The sequence below is a fragment of the Aphis gossypii genome, chromosome 2 (genome assembly GCF_020184175.1).
Source record: "Aphis gossypii isolate Hap1 chromosome 2, ASM2018417v2, whole genome shotgun sequence".
In the NCBI taxonomy this organism is placed as follows: domain Eukaryota; kingdom Metazoa; phylum Arthropoda; class Insecta; order Hemiptera; family Aphididae; genus Aphis; species Aphis gossypii.
In genome coordinates this window covers 7,020,565-7,048,269 of record NC_065531.1, presented here as the reverse complement: position 1 = coordinate 7,048,269, position 27,705 = coordinate 7,020,565, and the positions used below count along the sequence as shown (strand labels likewise).

General features: G+C 26.8%; 5 protein-coding genes across 6 annotated transcripts; 3 read left to right on the top strand and 2 right to left on the bottom strand.

Moving 5' to 3' along the window:
- The first annotated feature begins 3,314 nt into the window (after positions 1 to 3,314).
- Positions 3,315 to 3,729, top strand: LOC114125844 (ATP synthase-coupling factor 6, mitochondrial-like). Its single transcript, XM_027989639.2, has one exon. The coding sequence runs from the start codon at positions 3,315 to 3,317 to the stop codon at positions 3,621 to 3,623; it is 309 nt and encodes a 102-aa protein (XP_027845440.1). The 3' UTR covers positions 3,624 to 3,729.
- A 2,300-nt stretch (positions 3,730 to 6,029) lies between these two features.
- LOC114125829 (proteasome subunit alpha type-4) lies at positions 6,030 to 10,113 on the top strand. The gene is made up of 7 exons (XM_027989619.2): positions 6,030 to 6,184; positions 6,309 to 6,351; positions 6,474 to 6,636; positions 6,714 to 6,880; positions 6,963 to 7,093; positions 7,165 to 7,288; positions 9,806 to 10,113. The coding sequence occupies exons 1-7, from the start codon at positions 6,182 to 6,184 to the stop codon at positions 9,988 to 9,990; spliced, it is 816 nt and encodes a 271-aa protein (XP_027845420.1). The 5' UTR covers positions 6,030 to 6,181; the 3' UTR covers positions 9,991 to 10,113.
- A 2,933-nt stretch (positions 10,114 to 13,046) lies between these two features.
- On the top strand, positions 13,047 to 16,413 carry LOC114125772 (ATP synthase subunit alpha, mitochondrial). The gene is made up of 10 exons (XM_027989545.2): positions 13,047 to 13,214; positions 13,727 to 13,849; positions 13,912 to 14,025; positions 14,218 to 14,558; positions 14,637 to 14,785; positions 14,877 to 15,046; positions 15,113 to 15,427; positions 15,502 to 15,646; positions 15,812 to 15,929; positions 16,004 to 16,413. Exons 1-10 carry the CDS (start codon positions 13,149 to 13,151, stop codon positions 16,116 to 16,118), a joined length of 1,656 nt encoding a protein of 551 aa, XP_027845346.1. The 5' UTR covers positions 13,047 to 13,148; the 3' UTR covers positions 16,119 to 16,413.
- On the bottom strand, positions 16,402 to 19,602 carry LOC114125774 (sugar transporter SWEET1-like). 2 transcript variants are annotated; one of them, XM_027989547.2, is made up of 6 exons: positions 19,260 to 19,602; positions 17,301 to 17,378; positions 17,113 to 17,236; positions 16,889 to 17,044; positions 16,671 to 16,790; positions 16,402 to 16,597 (listed from the first exon to the last, which is right to left on the bottom strand). In XM_027989547.2, exons 1-6 carry the CDS (start codon positions 19,337 to 19,339, stop codon positions 16,490 to 16,492), a joined length of 666 nt encoding a protein of 221 aa, XP_027845348.1. In that variant the 5' UTR covers positions 19,340 to 19,602; the 3' UTR covers positions 16,402 to 16,489. The 2 variants fall into 2 exon arrangements, with proteins under 2 accessions (XP_027845348.1, XP_050058218.1); XM_050202261.1 differs by lacking the exon at positions 19,260 to 19,602 and adding an exon at positions 18,287 to 18,683.
- Positions 19,603 to 27,420, bottom strand: LOC114125773 (eukaryotic translation initiation factor 3 subunit J). The gene is made up of 6 exons (XM_027989546.2): positions 27,149 to 27,420; positions 26,931 to 27,037; positions 25,652 to 25,753; positions 23,471 to 23,780; positions 23,247 to 23,383; positions 19,603 to 19,855 (listed from the first exon to the last, which is right to left on the bottom strand). The coding sequence occupies exons 1-6, from the start codon at positions 27,156 to 27,158 to the stop codon at positions 19,796 to 19,798; spliced, it is 726 nt and encodes a 241-aa protein (XP_027845347.1). The 5' UTR covers positions 27,159 to 27,420; the 3' UTR covers positions 19,603 to 19,795.
- Between the last annotated feature and the right edge of the window lie 285 nt (positions 27,421 to 27,705).

Sequence of the window (27,705 nt, the reverse complement as noted above, 5' to 3'; positions counted from 1 at the left end):
AACTTAGGAGAGTTTTGAACTTATAAACGTATATTACTGAATGATTTATTTATAACCAAAATAATCGTTATTTCAAAAACTATTAGAGTTTTTAAATATATTTTTGTTATATCATTTTAAGAAGTCAAAACACATTGTTTTAAGTAAATATTTTTAATATGTATTACTACTATAGATGTTATATATAGGATTTTTACATTTTTTTAGTTCATTATTCCAAAGTAAAATATTTTTTAGAGTACCTACCTACTTGATGAAGAATAGTTATTTGAACTATAAAAATCGAATTATAGATTTATCTAATTTTAACTTATTTAATTTATAATGGATAGTATTTTACAAATTATATATACCTAGATTCTAACAAGGCTTAATAACAAGATAGGGCACTTGCCCCCCTGGATAATGAGTACCTATTATACATTAAATGAATCACCTCATATTAAATCTCAATAAATAATCATTATAAGTTTTGTAAGCTTGTTTTTAAAATTTCAAACCTCAAGTATAAATATTCAATTTTTTAAGAATTTTGAATAAGTACTATAGAAGTACTAGTTTACATTATTTTCCACGAAGTTTGTCGAAATTCTAGCTATTAATGTTCATTAGTTAGTCATTACAAATTATTGTGGATTTACTATTTAATTTTTTTATATCCAGCTCCGAGTTTCCGACTAACAATTTATGAATAATTGCAATCGTAATTATTAAACTTTATGATTGACAAAAAAAATTTATTGAAATTTATGGAAATAAAACCCTAAAATGGTATCATAAATTTTAAATGTTAAAAAGAGTTGAATTATGTAGGTTGTAGTTATTGAAAATTATATTATATTTAGAAAATACTAATACCTATAAACATTTGGTAAACAATTTTATTATCTACAAATTACGATCATTCTTTTTTAAACTATCTACAAGGCTACAACAAAATATGAAAACTATTTTTTGGTATTTTTTAGTTATAAAAATTAAAAGTAGGTAATTATTATTATTATTTTTTTAAAACAAATTATAAAGTTCTGTGCTTACGTAGTACGTACACTGTACAGTACCTATACGTAGGTTAAAGCCTATAGAGTATAGGTATTAGAACAGTAGGCTGCGGCCGTGAAAAAAATCTTTGCTGAGATAATGAGATTATAAAAAATAGTGAACTGATTATCTGTTTATAGCACCTTGGTACCTAATTATATATATATTTTTAAATTATCTCAAGACAAGATTAAAGAAAATTCTATATATATTATATATTATAAAGTATATTATACTGAAATCTAGTCTGAATCAGCTTTTTGGCAGTAAATCTAGTATTTACCGTGCATATCACATATTAATTATTATGAACCTATATTAGTATATTGTATATATATTTATACACAATACACATATGTTATAATAATTTACGTTATCACGGATTTTAGAAAACGAAAATATAGTAAAATTCATAAAGTTAGGCAGGATCAAGTGGTTAGGTCTTGTGGAAAGAATGGATGAGGAAAAAATACCCATACGTATAATGTTGGCAAGAATAAAAGGAACCAGAAGAGAAGGACGACCAAGGAGTAGATAGATAGACGAAGTAAAGAAGGATCTACAACAGATGGGTATATACGGAACTGGAGAAGTATTGCTAAAGATCGGGATGAGTGGAGAAGAATTGTTTTGGAAGCCTGCAAGGGTCACTATGGCCTGTAGAGCTTACGAGTAATAGTAGTAATGATGTTTTTCAAAATATCCAGTTCATTGGAAAAAATCATCCTATAAACCAACCATTACTGTTAAAAAATATATCTTGGGATTTACTGAGAATTTATAACAGAGTTGATTCTAATAGGAAAATTGTGCCCTGTAAATTGATTGCAATTGAGTGTATAAATGAAAATGTGATAAAGTTGTATAATGTACTACATATACATACCATTTACCTAATACATCCTCTGTATTTAATAATTTTAACAGTGGTTGCACAAATTTCAAAAATTCATATTCTGCTATTGAATCTCATGAAAATAGTAAAGGTCACTCATTTGCTGTCGAAGCATATTTATTAGTAATAAACCAAAATAACATAGAATTTGTAGTAGGTAAGTAGGGGTATATTATGACGAACATCAGAAAAAAACAAGTTATGGAAAGAGTCCATGTTTTCAAACAAGTGTTTGAAATAATTAAATTTATTGGAAAACAAAATTTATCCTATCGAGGTACTAATGAAGGAAGGCGTATACGATCTTGAAGACCTAAATATTAATCATGGGAACTTTTTGGAGCTTATAAAATTTACTGCAGAACATGATACCTACTGTTTTTAAAAAAATATTTAACTGAAGCAGTTCAACGTAGCAAAAACGTAGAGAAAATGTTGAACTTAATTCTAAATGAAGAGGCAAGATGCTCTTTAATAACTTTATTATCAAAGATTACAGTGAATAAAGTAACAGAAGCTATATTAGTAACTATGTGGGAAATAATATAACAAATGAATTAGGTGATCGGTAATTTAGTATTCAGATACCTAGGTATGTTTTAATAATATCTTAATTCGTAGATCGCACAAATGAGAAAATAGGTATCAAATAATTATCTAACAAGAATACACGATTAACAAAGATAAAATAAAGCTATATCTTAATTATGATTTAAAAAAAAAAAATGTTGTTGGGATGCTCTCTTTTCAAAAATTGGCAGCCCTCTTTTGTTTTGTGTTATTTGCAATTTGGCACAGATGGAGGCAGAACTCACTAGAACTAAATAAACTATTTGATTGGGTCTACCAACTCTACCACGAACTATAAGAATAGATATTATGTTTATGTCTACTACATGAACTAAGATCTTACTAACATTCTTAGTTTGTTGTCTACTACAAACATGAGGAGATAATATATCTATAGCGGTAGAATTTAATAAATCGACGATAACGATAAATGATAGTGGTTTAATCTCCAAATTTTCTTAGCAAATGTTACTATCATGACAAAAAATTAATAAAGTTAATTAATATTTATTATGTTATGGTAATAGATAACGCCAGTACTCAGTAGGTTTATTTAACTATTTACTATTTGGTATTTATAGGGCATAACTGTATAAGTCCGAAAAAGATTAAACATTTCATAAAAAAAGATTTTATCCATAATTAAGTAATAACAACCAATCTTCTGTAAAAACTAAAGGCGGCAGGCACCTTTATACATAATTTTTTTCACACAAGTCTAAAATGTCAGACAGGTAAATAAGTAATAACCACTGCTTGTGATTAATTGCAGTATGTAAAAATGTGTAATCAATATTTCAGATTAAAAATGTCGTTATTAAATTTATTACAAAAACTGAATGTCACTGGATCAACTAGTCAATTAATTAGTAGTAATATGTCGACCTCATCTGTGTTGATGGCCAACGTTTCAGATCCAATCCAACAACTGTTCTTGGATAAAATTTGCAAGTACAAAGGAAAGTTTGATTCCAATACCTTTGACACTTCCATTGATAAAGGTTACAGGGCAGATTTAGAAAAGATTGGCAGACAGTACAACATTGGCACAGATGAAGATCCTACAAAATTTCCAACAATTAAATTTGATGAACCCAAAGTTGATCCACAAGTTTGAAGATAATACATTTTGTGTTTAGGTTCTAATATAAGTACCTAGTGGTGTAACTATGTAATTATAAGATAAACTAGTTAAACTAGATAAAGAAATTGATAACCGGACATTTCCCCCCCCATTTCTTTTTAAGTTTATTATTTATTATTTACTAAGAAATAATTTTTTTTCATAAATATAATCAATTATACTACAATTAACTTTATATATTTATATACTATAAATTACATTTTTTTTTTTTTTTAATAAATATAATAAAACGTAAAAAAATTATATAAGTATAAAAGGTTAAAAAATATTTATGAAATATAGTCTAAAAATTTCGACATAAAAATGATATATTTTGTAAAAAAACATTTAATTTTTGATACTTTTTTTATATCTAAGCACATATTTTGTAATCGTCTTTCATATTTATTTATTTTTTGTTAAAAAAAACCGTACCTGTTTTAATTTTTGATAGCTTATTAATTTTAGATACTAGCGAATAATACAATATGCTAGTTCTATTACTTTTTTATTTAGACAATCTTTTAAGTATATATTTAATAGTATATTACTATTATTTTATTGTTTCAAGTAGTTGAATTGATCAAAAATATACATCTACTATAATAGGTAATTATAATAGTATAATTGATTATATTTATAAAAAAAAAATTACATTTTACTGGAAAGAAATAATTTCTTATCAAATATTAAATAATAAACTTAAAAAAAAAAATGGGGGGAAAATGTCCGCATCGAAAAATGTTGGGGGGAAATGTCCTACTACGCCAAAAACAGTCGGGGGGAAAAATATCCGGGAGGAAATTGTCCGCCATTCAAAGAAATGATAGGTAGTCATTAATAAACATTATTATTATTAATTTATAAAATTATTAAAGTTCATTAATGTTTATAATGTTAATATAATAATTCTAGAAAGGTTAAGTTAAAAAGTTGTAAAAAGTATAATTATATTATTCAATAAATTTAATGGTTTATATTATAATGATTAATGAATAATGATCCTTAGAAAATATACTATATTGTTTTGAACAGTAAGTTTTGTGTTGTTATATAACATGGTATTTTTGTAAATTATATATATATACTTTAATTTTTACAATATATTTCTAAATTTCTAATAGGTACTATATTATTATAGTTATAAAATTAAAAATAGTGTCTTTTTTGTAACAACAAAACATAGTAAAATTTATTTTCAAGACAGATTTTATGTATTAATTTTAAAGTACCTACTATATATGTCTTCAATTTTTAAAAACCATTCGTTCCTAATAATATACAGAATAAAGAAAATCTCAATAAAAATATATTTTCTTTTAATCCAATTGTTTTAACTAATTAAACAATAAGTATGTTTTAAAAATCTTAATTATTGTTCATTAATAAGGAATGGTATTAATTCATAATAGTTGATGTCTGTTACAATTAAATTATAGGATAATTGTTCTATTATAATTTGTGTTCAAAGTAATAATTTCTTAATTAATACATGTAGCTAAGGAGTTTATTTAGGACAAGGACTAAGATATATACGAATTCAGAAATTTTTTTTAACCCATGTAATACCGTACTGCCGTACCATAGTGAGTTCTGAACAAGCCAACCCGACTATAGAAGTGTTCAAGTATAGAGTATTAAACCTTAGGACTTAGATCATAGACTAGTTACTTATTTGGTTATATAATATTTATAGTAAATCATTACTCGTTAGCATGATTATTATTCATATTTCATTAGTATAATATGTCTAATATGATCCAAGGTATAATAAGTATATTATATAATCATATAGACTAGACTCTAAAGTCTTCAAGTTTTACTAGTAAATAATCTATCGTTGTAATATCAGATATCTACAAAAATTGTAAATATTAATAATATTATAAATCCACTTTGGTATATAATAATAATTATAATAAATAACACATACTATTTAATCATTTTTCTATACATATGGGGCATATTATTGAGTATTCACTGTCTTAGGTCTCTAAAATTTAGGGATGAGTAGTTCGTGACTTCGTGAGTGAGTCGATTCAAAGAGTTGACTCTTTTAAGTGAACTGAGTGAATTGAATCAGTTTGCCATAATTCAGTGACTCAATGACTCAGTGTTACCGCTGATTTAAATAAAATTTAGTAACATTTGTCAAGCATTGGAGTCATGGACAGAGTGACAGGGACAGGGCACAGTCGAGCCGGAGCGGCAGGAGCCCACATTATTCTGTGATAATAAAATAATACTATCATACATCGTGGTATAAACCACGACCATAGCTATAGTTTGTTCTATCACATAATACTATCATTTAAAAATTTTAAATTTCAAAGAAGTTATATACTAACTAGATTACTCTGCGTTATTCATTAACCTTAAAAATTCCCGGATTTTAAACTTTATTTTAACATTTAAGTATTGTCATTGTTTATCAACATTCAACAATATATATTATGAATATTGTTGGTTTTTTTTATTTTACAAAAATTATTAAATAATTTACTACTGAATAAAAATTATTTTATTATAGTTTTTCTCTTGATACTTTTAAAATGGTAATGAGATATATAAATATATTTATTTAATACTAAATAGTCTCCTAAACCTCTTTTTCAATCATTTTGTAAAACTTTAAGAATAAATAAAATATTTTAATTTTCTTTTTAACTTTTTTTCTAGGCTCGAAGATATGATACAAGAACAACTATTTTTTCACCCGAAGGTAACATTAGTAGTTGTTTTAAAATTGTTTTTTTATATCTACATGTAATAAATCTTAATCGATTATTATTTTTTAAATTTTTTTATTACTTTTTAAATGGTTTACCATATCAATTGTTTCAGGTCGTTTATATCAAGTGGAATATGCTATAGAAGCAATCAGTCATGCTGGTACGTGTTTAGGCATACTTACAAATGATGGAGTTCTTCTTGCTGCTGAAAAACGAAATGTGAATAAACTTCTTGATGAGACTTGTGGCTCAGAGAAAATTTATAAATTAAATGAGTAATTTCAAATTTGACTACTTTTAATTACTTATTTTGAAACTAAAATATCTTAACTTTAACTTATAAAATTTCCAGTGACATGGTTTGTAGTGTAGCTGGTATTACTGCTGATGCTAATGTTTTGGTTAGCGAACTCCGTTCTATTTCTGAACGTTATCGTATGCAATATGGTGATTCTATACCGTGTGAACAGCTTGTTTCATGGCTGTGTGATGTAAAACAAGCATATACTCAATATGGAGGTAATTTATTATTATTATTTTTTAAAAAAAAAAACAAAAAGAAATTGAACATATTGTATTTGAATATTCTATTATTCTATAGGTAAAAGACCATTTGGTGTATCTATATTATATATGGGTTGGGATTCACATTATGGTTTTCAACTTTACCAGTCAGATCCTAGTGGAAATTATTGTGGTTGGAAAGCAACCTGTATTGGAACAAATAGTGCAGTATGTTAAAACAACATGTTTGATTTAATTGAACAATTTATTGTTATTTAATCAATAAAATTTTATTATAGGCTGCCATAGCGTCATTGAAAACTGAGTATAAAGAAGGACAAATGACTTTAGATGAAGCAAAAAAATTGGCCGTGAAAATTTTATCAAAAACTTTGGATGCAACTAAACTTACAGCTGATAAAGGTATAATATATGGAAAAATTAAAAAAAAAATTTCATTCTCAGTGATTCAAAGTAATACTAATATAATATTTTCACAAATTAGAACAAAATTCTAGAATTCTTTCATACTTTATATTAACACCTAGGTACTTATGTATATTTTTTGTAGGTATTATTAACTTATTTTTTGAATGGATCTGAAACTAAAACTTGAAGTTACTTTTACATTTTTATATAATTTGTATTGCATATTATATACCATTTAAACTTGTATATGAAAAAAAAAAATCTCTTAAAAATTAAAATTTATTTTTTACATTAATCACACATAGCAACTAAATCTTTGTAAAAAATATTATTGACTTTTTCATTGACTTTAGTTGGAATATACCCCTTAATTAACACACTAAACAAGATGTTCCCAAACTGTGGGTCTCGATTAAACTTTTGGTGAGTCGCAATATATTTTTAAATAATACGAAAATATAATCATCTATAACTTTTTTTTCGTAACTACATAAAATTTAATAAAATAGTTAAATTTGTTGTTGTATGGTAGAAAAAAAAAGGTAAATTCATTGATATCGTGGGTCGCCATATTTTAAAAAATTTTCAATATGGGTCGTACAATAAAAAGTTTGGGAACCTCTACACTAAACCATCGGTATTTCATTTCAATTAAGTAAATTCTTTTAATTACTGCTTCACATATTCTAATTCTTAGTAATATCTGTCATTTACTATGAAATCAACATCTAACCGGTGTCTAGTACTACCATTACAAAATACAGTCCAATTACCAATTTTTAAATTTAGTTCTACTTGCCATCTTATTTCTTGAATTGTAATAATGTACAATTGATATCGTTCAAATTCTAATATTCCTGTCATAAAATATTTTGGTCTATATCATTCACACATTTCAAGTTTCTGTCATAAAATTCTTTAGCTCCACATTTTTCACCTGAGTTGTTATTTGGTTACTTTGTTTTACCAGATTTTATACTGGTGTAGGGTAATTAACCCAACCAAAAACCCCCACTTATAAAAGACTCAATTGTAAATGGGTAAATCATAGATTTTTTTTAAGATATTTACACTTTTCAAATAACCTCTATGTATTCTACTGTACATTAGGTATCAAGTGATGTCTATCTGCCTATATCACCTAATTATGTTTTTTGATATAACTATTAGTTATTTATTTTACTTTAAGTATTATAGTAGAATGGTTTTTTCTCAAAAATATTGCATTTATTATATTATCAATATCTTATTATTATTTATATTTTATACCATAATATATCAACTTATACCACTCAAAATTGAATACTTCTTTCTGTTAATACCATAAGACAGAAAAACAGATTTTCATTACCTATAAATAAGATAGTAATATAAAATACGTAGAAGTTGAAGTTCCCATAAATGTTTTTAAATTATAACAAAATAATTAAAATATTGTTAATGTTTATAATACCGTCCAATTTTTATCTTTAAAAGTCTTAAAAATAGTTAGAACTACTTATGAAGAATCTTATATTAATTTTTAACTACAAAATAATTTTCAATTTTGACAATTGTTGTCAATTTTTAAACTTCATATGTATATTTAAAAAAAAATTGTGTTTATAGTTATGAAATTTATTTTTAAAATTTTTATACGGATATAAGAATAATATTTATAGGATCTTGTATTAAATTTTTAATAAGAATTATTATTTATTAAGAATTTTTATTTGGCTATTGGCTAATATTTTTTATTGACATTTATAGATAAAATACTTATAAACATTGACAATTTTTCTTGGCTATAAATATCTTAGTTAAAAATGTTATCATATAATTAAAACAATCATATTATAAAACATTTGGCGAAAATTTCAAGTATCTACAATTAGGTAATTGTTTTGTTCATTTGTTGTAATTAGGATTTATGTAAAATTTCCCATTTTCCTTAATTTTTTGTTTGTTTTTCCAGATCTTAAAAATAAGTACTGGGATTTTTTTTCTTTAAAGTATAAACTAGATTCAATTGATATCCAAAACTACTCCCATTCTTGAAAATCATAACTTTTTATTGATAACTAATCGTGTACTCATTCATAAAATAAAAAAAAAACACATGATAAAATCAATACATTTATCTCTTTCCTCAGAATCTAAAATTTAAAATGAATTTTATTAATTAAAAATTATTAGTAACTAATAACTTATTACTACGGATTTATAATATATTTTAAATGAATAACACAATATTTTGTTTTGTTTTTTTTTTTATGTAATGTGAATTTTGATCAATTTATGGGTATATTTGTATAGGTTTAAAGTCATAAACATTATAATCTTAGTTATAAATTAATTAATTTATAAATATAATTTGTATAACATTCAACTATTTTTTAATCTTAGAAACTTTAAATTACCTTCAATTTAATAAAAAGTTACCATATAATATCACAATTAAATATTAATTCCATGCTTAAATCACAACTATTTATAGTTGGTTATTTATTGATACGAGTCATTTTTTTTTAGTGGAAATGGCTACACTCAAGCGAGAAAATGATCAGACTGTTACAAGTATACTTGAAAAACATGAAGTTGAGAAACTTATTACTGAATATGAAAAAATGGAGGCTGAAATTGCTGCAGCAAAAGCAGAAGCCAAAGCTAAAGAGAAGAAGGAAAAAGATGCAAAAGAAAAAGAACAGTCATCTTAAAACTAAAGAAAAAATGTTTACAATTATGTATAATATTAAATTAAATGTATGAAAGAATTTTTTGGTATTGGTATGTTAAAATGATTCATCTAAATTAAAAGTAACACGATTATTCCTTTATTATTTTTATGTTACAGTACAGTTAATCTTAATACTTTATTTATGATCATCTAAAAATAATAATAACATCACTGATTTTTAAGTGCTCATTATTGTTAAAATATTATGAACAAATAAGAAAAAAAAATAGTCATTTTCATTTAAGTTTTGGACAAGGAAATGTAAATCAAATTATCTTAACAGTTCTGATGTGAAATACATTCAAGTATTAATAATAGTATTACTATTTTTGATTTACTAACTATCGTAGTTTACCATACAATGTTTTTTAATTCATACATTTTTTTCTAAGTAAGTAATTTACTTTTTATTAAGAGTATATTACAACTTAAAAGGAATAACACAAGTACTACAAAAAAATTGTTGCTTTGAATTAGTAACCTACTACTTCAAATAAATTACTACAAAAATCAGTTGGTCTGAAAATATGATTATATCCAATTCTACAACTATAAATAGATTGTTTTACATCCATACAATGCATTTTTTAAAACATTTTTTCTTCTAAAATGACTATATTATGTTACTAAGTTTCTACAATAAATTTCATTGTTTTGTTATCTTTAAACTTAGGTGAATAGTCAATACATTTCATAGATTAACAAAAAATATTGTTCAACTGTTAAGCATACTCTAAATAATATAGATATATTTGCGCTCATGCTTATATCATTAATGCAATGGGTATTTTAAAGTTCTTGTACTACAAAACACGATCATCCACAGGCCTACTGTAATACACTAATACCATTGATTTTATGAAACACATTATATTATAAAACCAATGGTTATCTATTTCAAGCATAATATCATGTCTTGAATTATTATGCTTAGTAGTTATTGCCTAGTGGTATAGGCTGACAGATCGTCTTCACAAAATCGTTTTTCGTATCCCTCCAATTGTATATAGGTAATTTAAATTTTATACACCTATGGCAGTGACTAACTTAACATCTAATGTGTATAACAAAGCAGTATCCATTTTTTCGTTTGAAAGTTTCTAATTGAAACTTATGTAGGTACCTATTATAACTAGTTAAGAACGATGGACGATGGTTTATATATAGTATATACCTATTAGATGGTATTATATATGCAATCTAAACCGTTCGCTTGGACTTAGTTTGAAAGCTATACCAATTTCGTGCTTTTAATTTATCACGGTAACTGTTACCAAGTAACATAAGACTATATATACATCACGGACGTGTTTATACGTCCGTAGTATCTATATATTATTATAGTCAGTGCAGATTAACTATTTATAATACGATCGATAATCCGGGTGCATAGCTATGACCGGAGTTGGGAGTAGGTAGTCGTATAAGAAGCGACTACTTGTCTATTCGAATTACGTATTTTAACTTGCAAATTACAATGTTATAATAGGTTTTCATTAAATCTAAAATTTGAAACCAAAGGCCCAGAGCTGGTGCCTAGTAAGCAAGAGCAACTACTTAGTGCTTATCATACTTAATTCGTAAGATTTACCTGAGTCCGAAGTTGTTGGATAACTCGTCCACTTGAAGGAGCCATCTCCCACCCACTTCGCCATATTATGTGGACTATTATATTGTCTATTATCAACTCTGGATGTTGGACAACCATACGAGTATACGACAGACATGGGAAGGAGTAATGACTATTATTATTTGTTGTTATACTTTAACTGAAAACTGAAAAGAATTTAATATATTCATTACATTATCTAATGTATCTACTTACCTGAATGACGAGTATAATTGCAAAATAGTTATTATAGTATAGGTAATAATAATTAAATTATCGAGATCAGTAGCGTACGCAGAATTTGTTTATAGGGGGAGGGGTTTACCATTTGTACATGTATAAAAAATATTATTACTTATTAATGTAATATTCCACAACAAAAATTATTATATGTGTTTTACTAATGGGAGGGAGGGTTAAATCCCCCCCTATAGGTACACTACTGATTCACTACACGAGATTTTTTTTAATTTGTAAAAACACATGTCCCAAAAAAAAAAAAACTAAAATTAATTTAAAGGGTGAGACAATCGAGTGTTGCACGTATGTACTTATATATAAAAAATATTATGGGAAATGTTTTTTTTTTAGCGAATTTTTTTTTTGCATCATCACACGTAAATCATAGAAATATATACGTTTTTTTTAAAAAATACGCATAGTAATTAAAGTGAATTTGTTTCAAGATAATCCATATGTAGGTAGGTACCTCCTGAAAAGAATATAATTAATTGTCATGTCAATAATAAATGTTTGAAGTTTAAATCTTTATTAAAACAAATTTCTATAATCTTAAGATTTTAATCATCTTGCAATAGAACATTTTTTTAAAAAATTTAAATCTGTTTCCGGAGGAGAATCATAGTATAAATAATGTCTTTTTATAAAAAGATAATATTAAATATTTTACCTTTGATTATTTTTAATTATTTCTAGCCTTTAAAATATTGATTTGTCAAATTCTATTTTCAGTAACATATATAACTGATTGTTAAAATGTTTTCAAGCAAATTTCTAAAATATAATTTTAGAAATAAATAATTTATACCTATTGAATTTGGTGAATATTAGATAATGTATTTGTATTATTAATTTTTTTTTTAACAGGTGTATCTAATTATAATTTATTATGAGAAAAAAGATTTATAAAATGTGAGGCTTTATTTATCTTTATTTTCATAAACTAATAAAACTGTTTAAGTAATTTAAATATTTAAATGCAGTATGCTGTGTGGCTACATTTTAATTTTGAGTTACACATTTTAATAGTACAACATTTAATAGACGACTTCGATATTTTTGGCGCTCAAATGATTACTAAAATTACTCTGAAGAAATTTTCGTGCATCTATGTTGGTCACACTATAAAACATATGTTTTACAGATTGCGTTTCACATAGATTGGCCGTCCGTGGAATAGGGGGGTCAAACGATTTTCAACCATCCATTTTCTTTTCTCATCACCATCCTATTCGTGCTAGAAAATACACCCAGTTAGTTACACAGAATTACATTAAATTACTACCAAAATGGCTAACCTATCGCTCCGTTTGGCCACAAAAATTGGAAAACAATTAAACAACACATTACCCCAGGTAAAGTATATTAATTTATAATTTTCATCAGTATTGCTAAACGGGCTTGTCATAAATGTAACCTACGATGCCGCCCGGTCGATTATCGTGTATGATTCTTAATTTTCGTCATTGATATTTTCTTAACTCTATTTTACTTTTTAGTGCTAATAAATTTATATTATACATTTATATATCACAATTCCTAATATTATTTTTTTAATTGTAATTTTGCACTTACAATTAATATAAACTTATATATAACCTTCTTATGACCTTTAATTGTAATTGAAATACTTCTTTTATCTTTACAAGTTAAGAATTTAAATAGACATAACTTCAAACTTAATTTACAAAATATTTTGAAATTAAATCTAGGTAATTAAGCTCTACTATTTTAAACTTCTGTACTCCATTTTTGCTATTGTAAAAACGCTAAACTATAAATTTTTAACTTTAATTTAAATAATGTTATGACTTGATTATTAATAATTGTGAATGAATTAAAATTGAATTATTATATTTATGTTTAGATAAGCAAGGCTTCATGGACCACATCAAAACTTATCAGTCGGTCATTACATATAACATGCAGTGCACGAGCTGCAGAAATTTCTTCCATTTTGGAAGAAAGAATTTTGGGAGCTCCACCCAAAGTATGTAGTATTAAAAACAAGAAATGAAAATATAAGATAATATAATAATATGTTTAATTTAGGCTGATTTAGAAGAAACTGGTCGCGTTTTAAGTATTGGTGATGGTATTGCTCGTGTTTATGGATTAAAAAATGTGCAAGCAGAAGAGATGGTGGAATTTTCCTCTGGATTGAAGGTTTGATTTGATTTTATTTAAATTAATTATTTTAAATTCTAAAAATAACCTTTGTAAGTTTATTTATGCTTTTATTAGTATTTGATTTACTAAATAGATAATTTAAATAAAATATAATTTGTTTATCTAATTTTAAAATACTCCTATTTTATTAGCAGTTATATTTGTTTAAAAAATGTCTGTAATTTTTAGGGTATGGCTCTTAACTTGGAACCTGACAATGTAGGAGTTGTAGTATTCGGTAATGACAAGCTAATCAAAGAAGGAGATGTTGTAAAACGTACTGGTGCTATTGTGGATGTACCAGTTGGTGAAGATCTTCTTGGACGTGTGGTTGATGCCTTAGGTAATACTATTGATGGTAAAGGACCACTGACATCTAAACTTAGGTACCGAGTGGGTATCAAGGCCCCTGGTATCATTCCTCGTGTGTCTGTAAGAGAACCTATGCAGACTGGTATTAAGGCTGTTGACTCACTTGTACCCATTGGTCGTGGTCAGCGAGAATTGATCATTGGAGACAGACAAACTGGGTCAGTATTAGTAACTCCTCTTTGATTATAAAATTCAAAGGTTGTATTAATTTATTTAATATATTTTACATTATTTAGTAAAACTGCTCTGGCTATTGATACTATTATCAACCAAAAGAGATTTAATGATGCACAAGATGAAAAGAAAAAACTGTACTGTATTTATGTTGCCATTGGACAAAAGAGATCAACTGTTGCCCAAATCGTAAAAAGATTGACAGACACTGGTTAGTATATCTATTTATAAAGAATAGCTATTATTTTTTACTGAGGTTATAAATTAAAAGTTAAAATTAAATAAATATATTTATTTTATAGGTGCAATCAAATATACCATCATTGTATCAGCTACAGCTTCTGATGCTGCTCCCCTGCAATACCTTGCCCCATACTCTGGATGTGCCATGGGTGAATTTTTCAGAGATAATGGCAAACATGCTTTAATCATCTATGATGATTTATCTAAACAAGCTGTTGCCTACCGTCAAGTATATAGAAATTTTTTTTTATTAATAAAATGCATGTATTTATATATTGTTTTAATATTCTGTTAGATGTCCCTGTTATTGAGACGTCCACCTGGTCGTGAAGCCTACCCTGGTGATGTGTTCTACCTCCACTCTCGTCTTTTGGAACGAGCAGCTAAGATGAGCGAAACTTTGGGTGGTGGTTCATTGACTGCATTGCCCGTTATTGAAACTCAAGCTGGTGATGTGTCTGCATACATTCCCACTAACGTCATTTCCATCACTGATGGACAGATTTTCTTGGAAACTGAATTGTTTTACAAAGGTGTCCGTCCAGCTATTAACGTAGGTTTGTCTGTATCTCGTGTCGGTTCTGCTGCCCAAACTAAGGCTATGAAACAAGTAAGTAATAGATAACATTTTAATTAATTGTTCTTCTATAATAAATCATAAATAACCTATGGTTGTAATTATAGGTAGCTGGTTCCATGAAACTGGAGTTAGCTCAGTATCGTGAAGTTGCAGCTTTTGCTCAATTCGGTTCCGATTTGGATGCAGCCACTCAACAACTTTTGAACCGTGGTGTTCGTCTTACTGAATTGTTAAAACAAGGACAATATGGTGAATAAATAAGATTTATAGTATCCATAATTAGGATAGGTTATTATGTAACTTATATGATTATACTTTATAGTAACAAATCAATACATTCTAAAAAGTGTATTTCAATACTTTTTATGCTCATTGATTGTAAAAATTAATAAATATTTTAAATTTGTATCCTAGTACCAATGGCTATTGAAGAACAAGTTGCTGTTGTCTACTGCGGAGTACGAGGATTCCTTGATAAAATGGAACCATCCAAAATCACTACTTTTGAAAAAGAATTCTTACAACACATCAAGTAATTTATTTTTTATACTTAGTATTAACAACGCTTTATAGTTTGTATTATTAACTTGATTTGTATGTTTTTAGAACCTCCGAGAAATCATTATTAGAAAGCATTGCAAAAGAAGGAAAAATTACTGATGAAACTGATGCAAAATTGAAATCTGTTGTTACTAATTTCTTAGCTTCATTCAATGCTTAAGTATTTTTTATATGATTGATAACAAAACAAGTTAGTTCTCAGAATGTTTCCAGCTCTTTTTATAAAAGGGTTATCATCGTTAAGCCTACTGTTGTTCATAGTACTATAGCCATTCAATTTGTATTTAATTTACCCTTTTATATAAATTGTGAACTACATTCAAAGAACTGGATTTCCACAATAATTATAATTAGTAATAAATTTTTTTTTTTTGTCTACCTAAAACTGTTTTATTAATAATAACGTGTGTTGGACAAAATTAAGGAATCATTTATAGTAAACATTGTTAAAATGATATTTATTTTTTATTTTATGAAATCAAATATTTATCAAAATTATTACAAGAAATTGTACTACTATAACAACAGTAATCATTCATTTTTTTTTTCCATTTTATTGTGTTGAATTTTTTCTGCTGGATATATTGCCCATAATCCTAATTGTGTTGAGCTTAGTATGAGTGCTACTGAACATTGTGTCTGAAATATTTCATAAAATTAATAACACGAATCAATTCTATTAAAATTAAAATAGATAATTTTTTTTACTCACAAAAATGATAGGGTTCCCTATGTTGATACTATATAGTAGCCATAAAATACAAAGAACAATACTATTTATCAAAATTGGCTTTGGGTGTCCAGACCATTTTTTTGTCCTTATAGTTTCTCTCTAAAAAATTATCAATACAATTTGTAAGTTAATCATTTTTAGTAATCCTTATTAAGTTTAAATTTCATTTTAAAGTATTGTGATAATGTTTTACTTACAACAGATAATAATGGCCAACCAATAAGTGACAAATGTATAATTGATACCATAATTGGAAAGCGTGTTTTGACTAAATCTGATGATTCTATTAATGAATATGAAAGTAAAACTGCGCCCATTAATGCGGTTTTAAATACAGTAGTGATAACTACATTCTGCAAATATTCAAAATTTGTTTTAAAATTATTATCCATATAGAATGTACTGAAATTACAATACTTACTTTTTTATTTGAGTAATACCAATAAATCATTAAGTAAAATGTATTAATCAACAGTCCCAATCCATGGACAATCATCATTGTTCGTAAATTCAAAATGAAACCCTGACGACAAAATAATGAACTTCTAAAAATTGAAAAACAGTTTTAGTTATGACCACAACAGTTAACCATTAACTATAAAAACTTACCTAAAAAGTGCACCAACAAATGTAGATAAGTTGACATGATCTGATGTCTTTTTCTTCACAATATCCTTGCATACTAACCTATATTTAACAAGAGTAAAATATGAAACATTAAGCAAATTAAAATTATTTAAGTATTTTTATATATATAAACCAGCTTGATCCTATGGTATTCACATTTGTGGACCTGCTTAACTTTCAAATATAAATTCTCTGATCCTTTCAATCAATCAGTTTTGGACTTATAACCTAGAACTCCTTGGTTTGTTACAACCAATTCATCGCTCCTTAACTCATAGTCTCTGAAATTGACAAAACTCAATGTAAGAGATTCCACGTTAAAATATCAAACCATCCAAATCCAAAACTAACAATTTTTCGTATCTGGTATAATTCAACTACATCTAAAAGTAGTTGTCCTAGAGGACAATTCTTCATTCTAGTTAAATTAATAATTAAAAAAATAATTTTATATAGAGATAGCCAGATACGTTTTACAATACATTTATAAAAAAAAATATATAATTTACTATAGATATTGATAGGTGAGTGGCACTAATGAGTGTTAATTTAAAGCATTTTATTGATTCATGACGAAATACAAGTTTAGATTGCCATAACTCTAACTAACCCAAATCAAACACCACGAGTTCGAAAACTTTTAGATACCATGAGCATATTTCTCTTGATCATATACAATAATAGAGTCCAATTCGGTATTTATATTACTTGACAACTTTTTATGTCAATGAACCTTTCTTTAGCCCGTAATGCGAAAGCGATCTCCATCGCGCGATGCAACTGCAACACAATGAATTAACCGAATTTACATTCATCAGCATGTACCTGACATTAAGTAGATAACTATTTAGCATTTACTTAGTTAACTCTATTGAGATTTCCAATCAAAACTTATTTTAAAATTTATGGCAACGGTGTGAACTGATTCAACTAAAAAGGTACATAAAATATTTTTATACAATACCTACATAGATGGAATTCAAGTGGTATTGTAAATATTGCCAAAAATAGACATTTACTTTATTGACGAACTGAAAGACAGGTGGTAATTAGTACATAATTTGAATTTACTATCTTAAACCTACTAATTAATTACGTCTTATGAAAAAATTTACAATATATGCTATTACGGTGTTTTAAGAGCCCATAAAAAATTAGATAAGTGTTAGTGTATCAATATTGATAATAATGTCAGCTCTATAATAATCACAAATAACCATGAAGAATTTAATTACCTATTCCTGTAATGATTTAGGAGCGATATTTATAATAAATTAATCCCTAATAAGTGTTTGAAACTTGAATTTTGAATTATAAAGAAAATGGTTTTTAACTGTGGAAGATTGGTACATATTTTGTTATTATGAAATACACAAATATATTTTCAATTGGCAATTGTAAAAAATACTGAACATTCAAAAATGTATTATGCCATCTTTTTTTGTATAACATTAAAATATAACTAAATATGTAAAAACAAGTCAAACTTTGTATTAACTTTATTATTTTACAAAACTAAGTTATATGTACCTTTTTTTTTTTTTGCTATTTGAACTGACGACCGGGAGGGGACTGCTTTCGCATTACTTCCTCCCGGAAGTTATATGTACCTAGAGTATTCTACAACCACCAGAAAAGAACATACAAATACAAAAGGTCCTGAAATGTCATCATGTCAGATTCATAATAATTCCAATATTTAAAATATGTACCTATGCCTTTTTTTTTTTTAAAAAAATATTAATAAAAAGGTATATTTTAAAATGATTAGAATATTGTTTCAGATATAATAATTTATGAAAGTGATAACCCTATTAATCCTAATTATAGAGCAAAACTTTTTTGTTTTCCCATAACATTAGTTATTAAAACAATAAATGAATATTGATAAATAGCTGTTTAACATATCATTTTGTGTTATCAAGATTAGATAGTACTTACATGGGTGTTAACATCATCGCAGTGGACGCACAACCCGCCGAAAATGACACGGCATTTACATACACATCGTACAAATTCATATTTACAGTTGAGGTGTACAGTTAAACGTTAAATTAATAATAAATATAATTAAAGGAAGAGTGAAGTGCTAGCTATCAGTGAGAGTAGCTAACTGTAATATTTAACATGCAAGCAAAAAATTTAACATATGTATTATGTAGGAGTGGTTGTCAAAGTTGTGTAATAACAGTTATCTGAAATCAAGCAGGTAGAGATAAGATAATGTTGGAACATAACTATACATGGTATTTTTTGTTCTATGAATAATTATAAAAAAAGAATATTCTTTTTCAACATGAGATTGTATATTTCAATGTGACAAATAAAGATAAACATTAACCATCAAAAAAATATTCATCATTCATCTATATCCACACTATAGTTACATAAGTAATAGATATAATAATTATATATATTTTTTTTAATATACACGGCTAACTTTTTCAGCATTGGTCTCGTAAGGTTGAACGTTTTTCCTACATGAACTCTTCATAATCATCCACTGTGTAAGCTGAAAACTCGTTGTAATCAGGAATCTGGAACACAATAAAATAACATTGTCGTGTCTGTAAGATCTCAATGTAAGTGATGGGCGCTACCGACTAGTTTTGACTATCGATAGTCTATCGATAGTTTGTAAAACAACCGAGTGATTTTTCGATTGAATAGATATTTTTAACTATCTACTGAATAAATCACTCGGTAGTTCAATAGTTTCGATAGTTTTGGAACATTCGATAGTTTATAAAAACAACCAAATAGATAGTTTAAACTATCGAGTAGTTCGATAGTTTTCACTCGATAGTGCCCATCACTAAATTCTCAAAGCTTTAAAACATTATCTAAGTTGAATAGCTATTCAATATTACTCATAGTCATATATTACATGGCATAACATTTATTATGATTTAATTTATCAAATATTTATGTATGTTATCTATTGATTATTTGAAATACAAATTGCATCATAATTATTATTCACTTGAGCTATATTTATCATTTTAAGTACCATGTTGGTGAATATATTTAATCTCAAGTTGTAGATATAAATAATAACTAATGTAATAAATATTAATTGGTAATTACAAACTTATAGATTGGCACCCAAAAATAATATGAATTGAATAACTTAAATAATAGAACAATATAAATTATGAATTCAAAATAAAATTTTAAGTAATTAACAAAATATTATAGAATTACAGTGGGTGGGGGAGGGAAAAGGAATAAAATTTCAATAATAACAATAAGGTTTATTATCTTCATTATGAGTAAAAGACCTAGATATTTTGATTGAGGAAATATGTTAGGTCACATAGAAAATTTATACTGACCTGCCAGGGAATCAAATTATAAATATAATGTAGCAGAGTAATAATAAGATTGGGTATTTAATTTTAATATGTAGCCAGTAAGACTAAAAACTTAAGCTGATCGTGTTTAATTTGACAAGAGTTGAAGTAGGTAGTGGGATTTTATGGAACAGAAACATTACTTGAGATGGTCTTAGAAGTGTGAGTACTTCATAAATAGGACTTTAAAGGTAGAAGACAACTTGAAATCACTTGCAACTCGTTTAATGAAATCAAATGTTAAGGTAGATAGCTTAAGGTATGTACAATGTACATTTCAGTAAACAATTTCAATGTGCTGGTTGGGAGATAGTGTTTAAATAAAGTCAAGATCACCAACAAACTATACTAATAATGAGGTGTTATAATAAACACTATTCTTTAAATTCAAATGGCTTAGACTATGAGTGAATATTATAGTGATTTAGAAAACCATTTAAGACCTAAATGATCTGTCCAGGTGATTAATTGAGTGAAGAAATTTTAAAGGATATAATAGATAAGTAATTAAGTTGTTAGACAATATGGATTTTAAGTGGAAATAAGTCTCTTATTTTTCTAGAAGCTCAGGAAGTTTGATTTTTTGATATTAATAGCGTGATTCATAATGAAGTTCAACATAAAGTAATAGATCAGGGGTATGTAATGCTTAAACCAAGCTAACGGATCTTCTGTTCTTTTCAACAGTGGTTCAGCCAAATATCGGTCAAGTTCTAATATACCAGCCACAGTTGTACGTGCCCCTCCAGATAATTGACTTACTTTTGTATCAAAATCTTTCCATATAGTTTCTGACCCAGCAGATTCACTATTTTGGGTATTTTCCTCTATTTCTTCATTATTGTTACCAATAGATATTCCCCAAACTTCATGAGATAGAGATTCATAGGCAAGGTTATACTTTCTATCATTTAAAAATCCTTGTTTTTTAAACCTTGGATCTAGCAAAGTAGATTGTATGATTACTTCATTGTCTTCCAAGGGATTAAATCGTTGTTGTAATTTTTTATACAAAATGTTTGCCACTGAAGTTATTTCAAGTGGCATACTTTTATCATTGCAGTATACCAAGACGTAGTTGGACATTACTTTTGAAAATATTAAAATTTTGGATATGGATACAGATTTTTCGCTACTTATTTCATTAGTTATATCATAAAATATTTTAAATAATTTGCATAGATTATTTAAAATATTCCATTCGTGGTTCGTTATATTATTTAAATCATTATTTATGACAGCCAATGTAGACAAAACTGGGTCCGTCCTTTATTTTTAAAATACGATTTATCATATCATAAGTAGAATTCCACCTAGTTGGACAATTTTGTTTTAGTTTTAAAATGGGATGACCTCCTTTTATTTGGTTATCATTAAGACGGATTAAAGCTTGGCTGCTCTGTTTAAAATATTGTACTATAGCCTTTACTTTTAAAATTATATCATTCACATCTTTATATCCCAAACCAGAGTCTACAACTAAATTTATGCTGTGAGCAAAACATCCAAGACTTCTCCACTTACATGATTTAATTGCTGCAAGTATGTTGGATGCATTGTCACTAAATTGTCTTAATTCCATTTTTTAACCAAATCTTTCAAGAAAGAAGACATTTCTACCGCTGTATGTCTTTCTAGAAAATGGTGATATCCTAATAGAATTGAAGACAACTTAGTATTATCATCTATATAATGAGCGGTAAGAGCTATAAAAGATTGGCTGTTAATGGATGTCCATGCACATCTGTGGTTAAACAAATCGCTTGTATATTTTTTAATTTATGTTTTATTTCAGTTACCGTGGACTCATATGACTGAGGTATTAAACTATTTGCGATTGTTTTTCTGCTTGGAAGTGTGTATCTAGGTGCCAGTAAATGTATTAAGTTTTTAAATTCTAAGACCATGGTTAGCTCTATCGACTATCGTTCTTCATTGTAAAATTGACCGAATGACCAAATCATTTGACTGATTCAATTCGAATGATTCGAATCACTCAAGTGACCGAATCATCCCATCTCTAGTTTAAAGTTGGTTTAAGAAAAAGATAATAATATCATTTATATCTAATTGAACATGATGAATAATATATATTATCAAAAACTCCACATTGATAAGTGGTAAGAGCTATCAAATTGTATAATAGATAATGTGATTTGATAAGAGTTCAAAGGTACAAGAGATTTAGGATTGTATTTTACTGACAAGTTTTTTAACATATATAATACCAGATCTAAAGATACCACAAGAATTTACAATTTAATACAAGGCCGTAGCCAAAAATATATTTTGGGAGAGGTTAATGTATAAATATGTTATATTATATAATAAAATATCAAATTCTAACTATTCAGTCTTATTTCAAAAAAAATTTCGGAGGAGGGAACCTAAAATCCCCCTGGCTACGGCCTTGATTCAATAGTTACATATCTATGTTTAATTTGAATGCACCACTTGCTCATGTCCACCCGCCCAGTTTTCATTACCAAAGTAGTTATCACTTACTTCAATGAATGTTAGGTTATACTATATTATTTTTAAAAATAAAAATTATAGTATGAATAAAAATACTTACAGTACTGTTGTCAAGTCGTAGTTTAGCTTTTCCTTTGCCTTTATTTTTCTTATTTTTATCACCTTTTTCGGCTTTCAATTTTTCTGCACTCATATTATCTACACTGGCTTTTAACTTTCTTAAGTCATTCATTGACACTAAAATAATATAATTATTAATTTGTATTTTTTTTTTTAATATGTTTGTACATTATTATAATAGTATATTTCACTTATAACACTTACGTGTAACAGATAAATTCCTAATAAGTTCTTCAATAAAATCAGAATAATGATCAGATTTAGAAAAACTCTGTATTTTTTTCTGAAGAGCTTGTTCAAAAACTACGAAATCTTCTTTTGACTTTGGATTCATGCGGTCTATTGAATCTTCATCATTTTCATCTACACCTAACATTTCTTTGGCTACTTCCAAATCAGCTTCTTCTTGTAGTTTCTGTTGTAATAACTTCTTTTCTTCTGGTGTCATGTTTGAATTTTCTTCTGCTTCCAAAAATTTACGTCTCATTTTTTCATTTTCTATTTTTTGTTTTCGCTAAAAATAAAAATTTTAGTTTAGCAAGGTATGTATCAATTTAATATTTCTTTTTGTTATATCTGTCATACAAGTTTTCTTATAGCACTCAAAATATTAAAAATGCATAATATAACATATTATTTTTAAATGAACATAGATGTAAAAATTGAATAATTAAAAATAATTTAAGAAATTTAATTGTTTGTTGAAATTAAAAAATACAATAGCTATTCATCCAAATTTATATTTATTAATTTTATATAACTTAACCTCTTAGATAATTTTTATTAACATTAATCAGTATTCTTGTTGTATATGGTTTACCATATGTTTTTTATATTTAAAAGCTGAACCCGTGCACTTTGTTGCTCGTTAAAATGTCAATTCTATAAAATGATTCGAATTTTGATTAATTTGTTATTTAATATTCGGTTTAACGGAATTCAAAACCTAAACATTTTCATTGACTATTTTGCTACTCAAAGAACTTTTGCAAATACCACTTAAAAATGCTTTCTTATTGCACACCAAATTAGTACATTATACAAATGTACCTTGTAAATTGCAAGCATTGGTCTATCATTGTTCACGCTCTAAATTTATCAGTCAGCAAGTTAGTCAAGTAATAATACTATAGTCATTCTGCTTGGCGTTGCCCATGAAACTCTTATGATTATGCAAGCAATATATTATCAGGTAGGTGGATTGCGGTCCTCGCAAGATGTGTACGAAAGTTTATGACCTAACCTAACCTATACGGTGGATAAAATACAATAATGTGCCACTCATGGTTTTTATATAGTTGCCTGTTGGTAAAACAATATAACTTGGTATAACTTGTTATGTTAGCCTATTGCTGAAAATGTCGAGATTTACAGTGGACATTGACTTATTTCACTAATTCTTTTTTTTGTTGTTATGGTTTTGACTAAACATAACAACAGGTCTACAACTATTATAATCAATTTTAACCAATAGCGACCTTACAATAAACAAAAATATAGTTTATTTTCTTGCTGAACAGTAACGTCATAGTTTTTGTTTATTTAAATCCAGATTTTGTACTTTTCTGGTAGATTTTCCTAAAATTGAATTACGTTATAACCTTCTCATATGACTAATTGGAGCGAATCATCAGTGAAAAATGTTACAAAAATGGGAAAAATAAATAATAATAGTAAAATTGTTACCATGGTTACCAAAAATTAAGAAAAACATTTTTGTGCACTTAAGAGGATAAAACTCCACTTATCGCATAGCATACAAACTTCACAAAAACCATCTACAATTGGATGGATTAAGTTTAAATTGTTTAATCATTGCTGGTTTTGACTTGATGGGAATAACTCAATATATGCGTGTTAGACGAAAAGCATACGGTAGACCACATAAAACAAGAATACCCATTTATCTATATAAACATGTACACTGATATCTCTTTTATTTTATACAATATTTGATAAAATTAGTCAGATCTTAAATACCTATTTATAACTTTTTAATTTTAAAATATTCATAAATATTTCTGATTACAGTAAAACTTCAATAATCCAGACCTCATTAGTCAGGACTTAGTTTAATTAGGACAGCCTTTTATAATACATAAATTATGCTAGTTTATGCTAGAAAGGTACTAGAAGGTGTGCTTTTATACTATATGTGTGTAAATTTAATGATTATAATACAATTATGTACTATTTTTTAGTTTTAATATATTAGGTATTATATTAAATTTTCTTAAATTTATAATTTTTGGTTATTTTGTTTAATCTGGACTTTCATTAATTCGGACACCCTAGAGTCCTAATTAGTCTGGATTAAAGAGATTTTATTGTATTTAGTAATACTACTAAGGTAAAAAAAAAAAAGAATAAATTGTTTTTAAATACTTCTCTTTCAGCTATTTTTTGTTCCAATTTTGATTTAGTTTTTTTTTCAGGGACTTTCGTCTCGACTTTTTTTGTTTCTTCTTCTTCTGCATCCCAGCTATCCTAAAAATAATATAAAATAAAGATTAATTTTAACATAAACAAAATAATTATTCTATTCAGTACGTAGGTATAATAAATTAGTGGATATTTAAAAATAATGATATGTATGGATGTGATTATAAATTTTATAAGCTCTGGGTAACAATACTACTACTATTTTTAATTTAATACCTACTGTTCTATGTAAAATATATATAAGATCTAATCATAACACTAATCACAAAATAATTGTTTTTAATTGAATTCCTCAGGAAATAAAATCTCAGTTAAAAATTATATAACATAATTGCCTTTTCTTTTAACACTGTATATGTATAATTAATAATTTTTAATATGTAACTCTATTTTCAAGGCAAGCTCTGATTGAAAGATATATATATAACAATAAATTTCTTTAATTAAAATAAATGGAAGTAAAAATGTATTATGTAGTTATACGTTAAGTGAATAATTACTGCTTAATGGTTTTCAAAAATATCTAGTTACTACATAAAGTAGGCACCACAAAATTGATATTGTCAGACTACAATCTATTTTAAATCTTTACCTTATGAAAGGTATAAGTACTAAATAGGTATTTAAGTATAAAATATATTTCACGTAGATAACACAAATAAAAATAAATTGCATAAATCCAGTACCTAATAAGGTAAAAATTATTTCAAATTATTGTTATTTTAATCTAACCTACACTACAATCTTCATTTATGAAACACATTGATTTTGAGTTCTTTATTAAATAAAAATAAAAATATACAAGTATTTACTACCTAATAGTGACAATACATATCACAAAATATCTTGAATATGTCAAAGCAGTTAGTTTTAATGCTTATTTGTGTAGATACACTGATTTAAAAATAACTTAATGTTTCAAGACCAAGTATCCAATAGTTGTGCACTTTTATGTTCTAAAAAGAAAGAAAATTAGGTACTCATGGGCCGAACAAAATCATCAATTAACTTTTGAACAAGGTGGTTGAATAAAGTGGTACTATAAAATCTAGAAATACAATAGGAAATGTATGTTTGATAATAATATTTAATTAACACCACATAAATGCACCTATTTCAAATATATTAAAATATGTCAGTGTTTAGTAATTATTAAAATTGTGTTAGACAATGATCCAAAACATGGTCACATATTATTTTAATTAAGTGTATAGCATAGTACCTTAATATTTTCTTCTTCATCTTCACCTTCCCATTTGTTGAGCTTAGCACCGCCAACAATGTCGACAATGGGAACGATAGGTTTAGCGGGTTCAAAATTATCAGCATCTGAACAGGGGAAAAAGACAAGGAAGTCAATTTAGTATAGATCTATTCAAGATGCTTACATCCACATTTCAATATAACTTTAAAATTGTATATTGCATTTTTGTCACTCACCCCACTCCATGGTCACGTGTGTCCCTTAAGCTTTTATCCACTTTTAGTAAATAACCTTGGGCTTGGGCGTGATACGTTTGTCAGAAAGGAACGATGTAGACTGCTATCGACGTGAGAATAAAGAACCGTGATGCGTATTCAGCCAATGTTCCGTTGAGCCAGTCCTTAGTATTAAACATAACAAACGTGATAGAATTTGGTAAAAGCGTATACGTATCGTAACTCGCAACCAAACACGAATTCGCCGATTCAGTGCTTTCGCCTTTTGGTGAAATTTTATCGTTACCAACCCATGGAAAGAATTATACATAACGCAGGTTGTACAACGCACCAGAAACGGAGTATCCGGCCAAAGATTCACGATGGTTCTATTGACACACTGTTCTATGGTATTAATACCTGCTGAATAGGTACAGAATACATAACAGATATATTATAAATAAATATAAATATTTAAACCTTCATAATATGAATATAAATATATATACGTCTGTGACACTGTACTTAAATACTCAATAGGTACTATGATAATGTATCACTATGGTATGATGTATTAT

What these genes read in the sequence shown, in the direction of transcription:
- LOC114125772 (XM_027989545.2), top strand. Translation starts at nt 13,149, where the DNA reads ATGGCTAACCTATCGCTCCGTTTGGCCACAAAAATTGGAAAACAATTA. An exon ending in AAGCTGTTGCCTACCGTCAA is followed by an intron (nt 15,047 to 15,112) that starts GTATATAGAAAT and finishes ATATTCTGTTAG; the next exon opens with ATGTCCCTGTTATTGAGACG. An exon ending in GAATTCTTACAACACATCAA is followed by an intron (nt 15,930 to 16,003) that starts GTAATTTATTTT and finishes GTATGTTTTTAG; the next exon opens with AACCTCCGAGAAATCATTAT.
- LOC114125844 (XM_027989639.2), top strand. Translation starts at nt 3,315, where the DNA reads ATGTCGTTATTAAATTTATTACAAAAACTGAATGTCACTGGATCAACT.
- LOC114125774 (XM_027989547.2), bottom strand. Translation starts at nt 19,339, where the DNA reads ATGAATTTGTACGATGTGTATGTAAATGCCGTGTCATTTTCGGCGGGT. An exon ending in TTTGTTGGTGCACTTTTTAG is followed by an intron (nt 17,237 to 17,300) that starts GTAAGTTTTTAT and finishes TTCAATTTTTAG; the next exon opens with AAGTTCATTATTTTGTCGTC. An exon ending in GTTGGCCATTATTATCTGTT is followed by an intron (nt 16,791 to 16,888) that starts GTAAGTAAAACA and finishes ATAATTTTTTAG; the next exon opens with AGAGAAACTATAAGGACAAA.
- LOC114125829 (XM_027989619.2), top strand. An exon ending in AGCATATACTCAATATGGAG is followed by an intron (nt 6,881 to 6,962) that starts GTAATTTATTAT and finishes ATTATTCTATAG; the next exon opens with GTAAAAGACCATTTGGTGTA. An exon ending in GTATTGGAACAAATAGTGCA is followed by an intron (nt 7,094 to 7,164) that starts GTATGTTAAAAC and finishes ATTTTATTATAG; the next exon opens with GCTGCCATAGCGTCATTGAA.
- LOC114125773 (XM_027989546.2), bottom strand. An exon ending in ATGAAGAAGAAAATATTAAG is followed by an intron (nt 25,754 to 26,930) that starts GTACTATGCTAT and finishes TATTATTTTTAG; the next exon opens with GATAGCTGGGATGCAGAAGA. An exon ending in TAGGAATTTATCTGTTACAC is followed by an intron (nt 23,384 to 23,470) that starts GTAAGTGTTATA and finishes ATATTATTTTAG; the next exon opens with TGTCAATGAATGACTTAAGA.